Source organism: Physcomitrium patens, chromosome 8 (assembly GCF_059467195.1).
Source record: "Physcomitrium patens ecotype Gransden chromosome 8, ASM5946719v1, whole genome shotgun sequence".
In the NCBI taxonomy this organism is placed as follows: Eukaryota; Viridiplantae; Streptophyta; class Bryopsida; order Funariales; family Funariaceae; genus Physcomitrium; species Physcomitrium patens.
The window spans coordinates 4,533,476-4,543,414 of record NC_143417.1 but is presented as its reverse complement, the minus strand read 5'-3'; the positions used below and the strand labels follow the sequence as shown (position 1 = coordinate 4,543,414).

General features: G+C 48.6%; 2 protein-coding genes across 2 annotated transcripts; one reads left to right on the top strand and one right to left on the bottom strand.

The window, feature by feature from the left end:
* Nucleotides 1–482: 482 nt before the first annotated feature.
* LOC112285828 (putative cellulose synthase A catalytic subunit 3 [UDP-forming]) lies at nucleotides 483–6,505 on the top strand. Its single transcript, XM_024527060.3, has 8 exons — nucleotides 483–1,454; nucleotides 1,788–1,983; nucleotides 2,166–2,474; nucleotides 2,659–2,836; nucleotides 2,945–4,034; nucleotides 4,162–4,656; nucleotides 4,771–5,118; nucleotides 5,317–6,505. Exons 1-8 carry the CDS (start codon nucleotides 1,374–1,376, stop codon nucleotides 5,899–5,901), a joined length of 3,282 nt encoding a protein of 1,093 aa, XP_024382828.1. The 5' UTR covers nucleotides 483–1,373; the 3' UTR covers nucleotides 5,902–6,505.
* A 2,162-nt stretch (nucleotides 6,506–8,667) lies between these two features.
* On the bottom strand, nucleotides 8,668–9,326 carry LOC112285829 (uncharacterized; the record flags this gene model as incomplete). Its single annotated transcript, XM_024527062.3, has 1 exon — nucleotides 8,668–9,326. A coding segment is annotated over one exon (438 nt), but the record flags the coding sequence as incomplete, so codon positions are not given.
* Nucleotides 9,327–9,939: the final 613 nt, after the last annotated feature.

Sequence of the window (9,939 nt, the reverse complement as noted above, 5' to 3'; positions counted from 1 at the left end):
CTCAAGGGGGCGCCTCCCCCCCCCAATAATGTGCCCCCCACCCCCCCCCCCCCCCCCCCATTAGCATTGGTAGCCTCCTGGAGAAGATTCCTGCAACCTGAAAAAAAACAACCCTCTGACGACATAATTCCATCGCTGCACAGAAGGAAGAAGAAAGAGGAGGAGGACGAGCAGCACCAGCATCAGCTGTACCCGGCTCATGACTCACTACAGTCACTCACTCTTCTGATTAATTAACCGTAAAAAGATAAGAAAAGATAAAAAGACCTGGGAAGTGCCTGTTGTTCTGTTTTTTAAAGTGTATAAGTCTGTTTAGTTTCGTTTGGTTTCGCTGTATTGGCTCTCGTCGGTCAGGTACACGCACAGTGCAGTAGAGAGAAGAGCAATCTTAGAGTCGTCCTGATTGATGATGATGGTGTGCAACAACTGGGGGCGACTGCAGACAGAGGGAGAAGAAGAAGGGAGAGCAGTGAGAGCGTGCGAAAGATGAGAGGGATAGAGATGAGCGAGCGACAGTTAATGAAAGGCTGAAGAGTTCAGAGAGCCGTGGGGCACTAGAGGGCGAAACAGGATAATGACAATGGCAGCTTTGCATAATACTACAGAGTCTCAGTGCCGCGTCGTCTTTATAACTTAATCCCCCTCCCCTCTCTGCTTCCCTGCTTCCCTGCTTCCCCTGCTTGCCTGCCCTGCCCTGGCTTTGCTGAATGATTGAGGCCACGCCCTGTCAGTGCAGACTGCACCCACTTGAGGGACCCGGTCACACATACTGCAGTTGCGAGAAAATTACTTGCCGGGCATCTCAAGGCTCACACCAGACGCCAACCCAGCTCGAGGAGCTCCACTTACTCTCGAGCCTCGAGCTGTGGAGGTTTCTCTTCTCAGTCGAGTGCGTCGTCCCATCCTCTCGCTGCACTTTGCACACCGTCTCAGATGAGCAGTAGACTTGTGTCGGACTCTGTCTATCGATAGCTTCGACAAGGACTGTTTTGCAGTCCATGGGATGAGCAGCTTCGGCGGGTAAGGAGAGTGAGCTGAAGGACGTGGAATGATTTTGCGGGTAGGGCTGTGGAGAGGACTGCTAGTGTGAAGAAGAAGCTGCGGGCGGTGGTTTGCACACCGAGCTGGAGGTTTTATCGAGCAGGACGTGGTTTGAGCCGGCGGAGGCGGTGTTCATTGATTACGAGGTGGGGGAGATGAGGAGCTTAGGAGAGTGAAGGCGGTAAGCTTGTGAAGGAGAGTAGCTAGCGACGTGTATGGCGATTACGAGGAGCCTGCATCAACGACTTCGGAGCTGCCTGTGCAGTGGGCAGCTTGGGAATTAGCTTGCGCTGGTGTGAGGCCAGTGGAGCGAGCGGAGTGGCGTTGCAGCAATGGAGGCTAATGCGGGCCTGGTTGCTGGATCCCACAACCGGAATGAGCTTGTGGTCATCCCTGCGGAGGGAATCCATGGGGTATGCTCGCTACTCCTCCCGGCCCTCCAAATTCAACCTCGCATCTTTTATCCTCGAAATGTCGGTGAATGGGCTCGACGTCTCGTGGAGTTTTCAGTTTCCTGCACAAGAGACTTGTTGAGAGACTCGATGAATCTGTTTCCTCTGTGTTTCAGTTGAATTAGATCAACATTTTGGCCGCTCTCTCTCAAAGATCTCACCCTTCGATTCATAACTAGTTGTGTGCGCACAACCGAGAGTTAATAGTGAAAATTGTTGGCACTCTCGCAAACATTGTGGTCCAAGCTGTGTACCATGGTTTGATGTGTTTGTTTGTGTGTTTTATATCTACAGCCTAGGCCAGAGAACCAAATGAATGAGTTGGTGTGCCAAATCTGTGGTGATGCGGTTGGGCTCAACCAAGACAACGAATTGTTTGTGGCTTGCAATGAATGTGCGTTTCCAGTATGCCGCACGTGCTATGAATACGAGCGCAAGGAAGGCAATGGAGTGTGTCCTCACTGCAAGACCCGCTACAAAAGGCTAAAAGGTGAGATCTACCTGGCACTCTGCCCAAGCTCTGGTTCACCAGTGAGAATTGAAACAAGTCAGACAGGCATTGCAGAAAACGCACATAAAATTCCGAGTGAAGTAATTAAAGTGGAACGCTGTCTGTGCTTTTACTTGGGCATCGATCAAGAGGGATTTCACTAACCGTGGACGCACGATCAGGGAGCCTCCGTGTGCCGGGAGACGACGACGAAGAAGACGATTTGGACGACTTGGAAAACGAATTTCAGATGGACAAGCAGGACCAGCAGCCATCACCGGACGCAATGCTCCACGGGCGCATGAGTTATGGCAGCATGTATGAGCAGGAAATGGCGACGCACCGCATGATGCATCAGCAGCCCCGCTTCCCCCTGATCACCGACGGTCAGGTCGGAGATTCCGAGGAAGATGAGAATCACGCTCTCGTGGTGCCGTCGAACGGCAACAAGCGGGTGCATCCCATCAATTACATGGACCCCAATCTTCCTGGTACAAAATCCTCGCGGGAGCATCACATCAGTTACATAGTGTACATATATATACATAGATATATATATATATATATATATATGCTAGCACCTTCTTCTCGCTGTGGTTTAAACAATCCTCCATCTCGGTGGTCTGAAAGGAACTACTGAACAATCCTCATGCCGGTGTGGTCATGTTGATACAGTACAAGCGAGGCCGATGGACCCAACCAAGGACTTGGCTGCTTACGGCTATGGCAGCGTCGCGTGGAAGGACAAAGTGGAGAACTGGAAGCAACGGCAAGAGAAAATGCAAATGATGATGAGCGAAGGTGGGGTGCTGCACCCAAGCGATATGGACCTAAATGACCCAGACCTTCCAATGTACGCCAATCCTGCACTGACTCGAGGATTAGATTGAGACTGTGAGAGTGAACTTGTCAGAGTTCGGAATCGGATATTTGCTAAGTTTCTTTTTTGCGTGTGTTGCAGAATGGATGAATCAAGACAACCACTCTCCAGGAAAATTCCCCTAGCGTCTAGCAAAATAAATCCTTACCGGATGGTGATTGTCATCCGTTTGGTGGTGTTGGCATTCTTTTTACGCTACCGGATTCTTCACCCTGTCGAGGGCGCGTTCGGCCTGTGGATCACATCCGTGGTGTGCGAGATCTGGTTCGCTGTCTCCTGGATTCTGGATCAGTTTCCCAAATGGCTCCCGATTCAGCGTGAGACGTATCTGGACAGGCTTTCTCTCCGCTACGAGAAGCCGGGTGAGCCATCGCAGCTGGCCCATGTGGATGTGTACGTGAGTACCGTGGACCCGTTGAAGGAGCCGCCGATTGTCACAGCCAACACCATCCTGTCCATTCTAGCGGTGGATTACCCCGTGGACAAAGTTTCCTGCTATCTCTCTGACGATGGAGCTGCCATGCTCACCTTCGAGGCGCTCTCAGAGACTTCCGAATTCGCTCGCAAATGGGTTCCGTTCTGCAAGAAGTTTCTAATTGAGCCGAGGGCACCAGAGATGTACTTCGCTCAGAAGATTGACTATCTCAAGGATAAAGTGCAGGCCACGTTCGTGAAGGAGCGGCGGGCCATGAAGCGAGAGTATGAGGAGTTCAAGGTACGCGTGAATGCGCTGGTGGCGAAAGCAATGAAGGTGCCGGAGGATGGATGGACAATGCAAGACGGTACTCCGTGGCCAGGGAACAACAGGAGCGACCACCCAGGGATGATTCAAGTGTTTCTGGGCCATAGCGGAGGTCTGGACACAGACGGCAACGAGCTTCCCCGCCTTGTCTACGTCTCGAGGGAGAAGCGCCCGGGGTTCAATCACCACAAGAAAGCCGGTGCCATGAATGCCCTGGTGCGCGTCTCGGCGGTACTCACTAACGCGCCATACATGCTCAATCTCGATTGCGATCACTACATCAACAACAGCAAGGCCATCCGCGAAGCCATGTGCTTCATGATGGATCCCACTGTCGGTCCCAAAGTTTGCTACGTCCAGTTCCCCCAGCGGTTTGACGGCATCGACCGGAACGATCGATATGCGAACCACAACACGGTCTTCTTCGATGTATGAACCTCCTTCTCCTCCCGAATCTGAGCTTCGAGAACTCTTTCGGAGGCTATGAGGTGCTGAGATTAATTGATATATGTTTTTTTTTTTATTTTTTATATTTTTTATATTCCTCTTGTTGCAGATTAATATGAAAGGCTTGGACGGGATTCAAGGGCCGGTGTACGTAGGCACGGGGTGCGTGTTCAGGAGGCAAGCATTGTATGGATATGAGCCGCCGTCGAACAAGAAGAAAGGCGGGCAAGGGTGCTGCACCGGCTTGTGCCCATCATTTTGCTGCAGTGGACGACGCAAGAAGGGTAAGAAGAGCAAGAAGCCATGGAAGTACTCGAAGAAGAAGGCACCCTCGGGGGCTGATTCTAGCATTCCCATCTTCCGGCTGGAGGACGTCGAGGAGGGTATGGACGGCGGCATGCCGGATCACGACCAGGAGAAGTCGTCCTCGATTCTGTCCACCAAAGACATCGAGAAGCGGTTCGGGCAGTCGCCGGTGTTCATCGCCTCCACGATGTCTGACAACGGCGGTGTTCGTCATTCCGCGAGCGCGGGCTCACTCCTCAAGGAAGCCATTCACGTCATCAGTTGTGGCTACGAAGACAAGACTGAGTGGGGAAAAGAGGTATGAAGTGATTCCAACATCGACGTCGGTGTGACGAAACATTGCGCGTGTGTCCAACTTGCAGTGAATGTATCCCATGAACTAATTTATCCTTGTACTGACCTTCGATCGCAGATTGGGTGGATATACGGGTCGGTGACGGAGGACATTCTTACAGGATTCAGGATGCATTGTCGGGGGTGGCGTTCAATATACTGCATGCCCCACCGGGCAGCTTTCAAGGGCTCGGCGCCAATTAACTTGTCAGATCGATTGAACCAAGTGCTTCGGTGGGCTCTTGGGTCGGTGGAAATCTCTCTCAGCAGGCATTGCCCGCTGTGGTTTGGCTACGGTCGACTCAAATGCTTGGAGAGATTGGCGTATATCAACACCACTATTTATCCCTTGACTTCGTTGCCTCTCGTCGCCTATTGCACACTCCCTGCCGTGTGTTTGCTCACCGGGAACTTCATCATTCCAACAGTAAGTTGCAACCCTCGGTCCCAGTTATCTTCATCCCGCACTTTCATAAGCATTACTTTTTCTCCTGATGCTGTGTATTCAGAAGTTGCCTCTTTGTCTGATTGATCAGTACACTAATAGACGTGAACTCTACACGTTTTCGTTTTTGTTTTTTGTCTCTTTTTTTTTTTTTTCTTTTTCTTTTTCTTCTCTATGCAGATAAGCAACCTCGACAGTTTGTGGTTCATTTCTCTCTTCATGTCCATCTTCATAACGGGTATTCTGGAAATGCGGTGGTCGGGCGTCGGCATCGACGAGTGGTGGAGGAACGAACAGTTTTGGGTGATTGGAGGCGTCTCCGCGCATTTGTTTGCCCTCTTTCAAGGTCTGTTGAAAGTGTTTGCCGGAATCGATACGAACTTCACAGTCACGTCGAAGACGGGAGAGGATGAGGACTTCGGGGAGCTGTATGCGTTGAAGTGGACATCCCTCCTGATCCCTCCCACTACCTTGTTGATCTTCAACATGGTGGGCGTGGTCGCGGGCATTTCAGATGCTATCAACAACGGCTACTCGGCGTGGGGCCCTCTGTTCGGCAAGCTCTTCTTCGCTTTCTGGGTGATCGTGCACTTGTACCCCTTCCTCAAGGGTTTGATGGGCCGCCAGAACCGAACGCCAACCATCGTCATTGTGTGGTCCATTCTGCTGGCTTCCATCTTCTCGCTTCTGTGGGTCAGAATCGATCCGTTCTTGCCCAAAGTCACTGGCCCCAACTTGGTGCGGTGCGGCCTCACCTGCTTGTGATCATCCTCACACCGTCTTCCCTCCCAATAACATTCAGATTCTTTGATCCAGCGTCGCCGAATTAAAGCGATCGTCGTGGGCGTGGCAAGCGGATTACCCAATCTCTAATACAGTTCCATGGAGCGATAATTGAACGAACGGACGAACGAAGCAAACGATTTGTAGAGAATAAGAAGGTTTGCTTCCGTGCCTGAGATCGAAACAGATTAGGGGAGAGGAAGAGATAGAGAGCAAAGAGTTCCTTTGTATTAGTAGATGATACTCATAGAATACGAATCATACTAATGTCACAATGGCAGTCAGGGCACATTTTTTCAGCCTAAGCTGTAGTTCAAATTGCATGTAGAGAGGTATATGAATGACTGCGACGAAGTGATAGTCTGGACAAATGTGCCCATCGCCGCGACACAATCGATTAATGCAGCAACCCTTACTTGAGCTGCTCAGCTCGGAGTGAAGGGCCGCGGCGATTGGCATCTTGACGCGAGCAAACGTGTAGACGTGAAATACGAGGCTTACTTACTGAGATCTCAATTTGTGACCCACACAATCAATTGTCGGATTCCTACAACCCTCAACTGAATTCTTATACCGTATTACCCAAGTGATGAAGTGCTCCAAGTTTCTGATGAATCAGTGTCGAATTCCTTGTGAGCTTCGTAATTTTCTTTAGTGCTGGTGGGCAGCACTCGCGTGAAAACACTTGTAGCTTCATCTACACAAGCAAAGTCACTCGCTGCAAGGGTTGAACATCTCCTGAATGCCATTGGAAGGGTGATCCTCGCTAGCAACTTTTGGTCTCATGGCAGCTATCAGTCGCAAGAATTTTTAGCAGCAGGTGAGTTGTCAGATCTGCTGGTTCGTAACTAGACTCACTCTTTCGTTCTGCTCGCCAACTTTGCTGATCAAGCTTCACTCTAACGGTAAGTCCGGCGATCAGTCAACAGCTGCATGGACCACACTTACCTTGCCTGCAGTGTCTCATCTTGAACTTATTCTTAAGCTTCCAGTTCTGATCACGAACACTAATAACCACGTCTCCAGTTATGAAATGAGTCCCCTGCAGATGCATTTCAATTGACTGCTACACATCGGCTTCAAAATCCGCAGCTGTTTCAATACTCCCTCTAGCATTCTACCACAAATCACCTCGAATTCGTTACAATGCAATGTATTCCGTGAGTTTTCAATTTAGGCTTGGCAGTGTTGATTCTAAAAAGCTGTAGTTAAAATGTGCCAAAAATCACAATCATACACAGGCAGGATGATGCGTAACTTGCATGCGAGGACGAAGAGCTTCGTTCACGGCGTGAACACGTTAGAATAGTAGTTTTAAACTAATAAGAATAGCGTCTGTTTATAGTTATATGTAGATTACTTCCATTGTATCATGTGGAAATTATGTGTTTCAGCACTGATGCTTGTTGGCTGTGTTGTGATTATCAGCCTTTGACTCTTGTAACATTAGTAATCATGAGATGGGTTGAGATTGAGGATAGAGGGAGTGTGGCATTTGGATGGCTCGATCACAAGATAAATTTTCTTTGACTCTTATCGCATTTAGTTGCCATTACACAAAAATCTACTTTCATTTAGGTGTAGCCTCGAGATATGATTTTCCACATGATTCAGTGGAAGTCATTTACTACTCCTTTCCTCAAACAATAAAGCATCCACATTTGCATCATTCCAGTGCCAGTGAAATTGATAAGCAGTTGTGCACATGATAACATGGTCTCGTCTCTACAGTGTTTTCCATGTTATTTTCATCTTTCTATGTTCCACAATCAACGCACAATGTCACTGATGGCTCAACCTCAACTTCAAGTTTCCACTCAGATTTTTGCTACAAGTCCCAACCCAGTTAGTAATGCACCTCTTATACCAGCCAATCCTAGCTCCCCTTTTCTATTTTTATCTCTGATCCAAAAGAAAAAGGCGTTTTAATTGAAAAATAACACGATGATTTAATCATTGTTTTCAAAAATACAGATGAAATTAATCTCCCTTTGTAATGAAACATCAGTTGACTCTAGATTAGGAAGTCCTACGCAGCAAACCAATAATCAGTTTTTTTTAAGACAAGTCTGATGAACAACGCTTATCCTTATAAGCAGAATCAGACATCCCTGTGATTTAGTAGAACCTTCGAAGCGACAGCGGCAACTCACACAACAGAAACGTTAGCTGCATCGTTGAAACCCTGAAGCTGTAGATGTAGCTTGTGCACATGATCGTACTTTAGCATGAAGATTGGCAAAGACGCATGCTGGTAAACATAACCCACATCGGTTTATTATCTACCAAGAGACCAATCCAATTATACATTTTAATGCTCCATGATCATTTGCTCCTATGTCTTCACCGAACGACTTCCTCCTTCGCACACAGCCAAATGGTTCAGATTTCTACATGACGCCTTGCATATCTCGGTAATCGAGTCCGGATTGTGGTCAAGTTCAAGAGGTTTGGTGTGCAGGGGATTTTTTTTTGTTTACTGGTTTGAGCAGAGGTGCTTTGGTTGGCTTTACGTGTCGGTCACATTTTTTGGGTGTTTAAACGGACAACTTGCAAGATTTTGTCATGCAAAAAGAAGTTGATGCATTTCCGATGTAGGAATGTAAGCAAGAGCGGCTAACTCCACAGAAGATCTACGTCCACCGGAACGATCGGTGCGTAACTGATTGACGTAAGACTTGAAAAAGCAAGAATGTGTTTGCGTCACACCAGAAGCATGTCAGTCGCACAAACGGAACAAGCAGCAGATGAATGCAAAAATATTCTATTAAAAAAAAGGTCGATGCACAAGTAGAACTACATCGACAATTGCGACCATAAGCAACATGAACCGAGTCGCAAGCAACTCACAAAACACCTAGACTGAGCCGACGAGGAGCTCATCGACAGCATCTTGAGCTCAGTCCGAGAATCCAAAAGCTTGCACCTCATAACTCCAATCTTGGGAAACAACAAGCTCTGATCAGTTGCTAGTATCCGCCTGCAGGCGGAGGATACGACACTGTGGGCGGGGTGTACACGGGGGACGAATCAGACGGAGTGGCGGGAGTCGTCGGAGTGTAGACAGGAGTCGATGTTGTCGGAGTGGACGGCGTGTAAGGCGTATCCACGGGTGCTGGAGGAGGAGAGCACCCTGGCAACAAGCTCTTCAGATTCTTCTCGTATCCCATCACCCTCGCCGCGTCCGAGCGAGGCATTGTGCAGCCCAGAACAGTTGCAATGAGTAGCAGCACTGCAACCGTCGCTTGAGCAGACCTCATGACGAGCTGATTCAAAGGCACAGATCGCTTTGAAAGTCTCTGTGATGGAGCAGTGCGCAAGTACTGCTCAGGTTGGTTGCAAACGCATATGTAGCACGGCGAGGTACCCGTTTGATCAACCCTCCTTGAAGTTAGCCGGTTTCCACAGTGGTGTCATTAATTGCGGTAAATAGAATATTGAGGTTGAGGGCCCTGTAAATTTCGGATTCTCTCGGAAGCTAGTGATCACCCCCACATGGTGACGAGTCTCTCAGATTTCATGCAGTGTTGAATTGACCAGCAGTTTGCCCCAGGCGAGCTTCCGACTCTTTGTGGCAGTGAGCCACGTTGAGGGGCATGAGGTAATAAAAGCGTGACAAATCTCTGTCATGGTTTCCAAGACAGAGGAGTTTGGTCAGCCACTAATTGATTGATTCCGCCAACTCTTTTGGCACTGCAAGCTCCTTTCATCACGGGCGAAGTAGAAGACAAAGGCTGTTAATTAGGATTAGGGTTGTTTGTGCATAGTCCACTACCGGATCTTATGGACTTCATGATCGCAACTCTTGTGTGTGTCATGTTCACTCTCCAGATACTCTTTCATGCCATCAAGTTTATGGAGTTTAAATTTTTTGAAAGAACATATATATATATATATATATATATATATATGATGTGGACAGGTTGGGGTGCTTCCGGTGGCCGCATTGAATATCTTTGTCTACTATCAGGTGAGGCAATGTCAGGAATCTTGGGGTGTAAATATTCAGTGGTTGGTTTG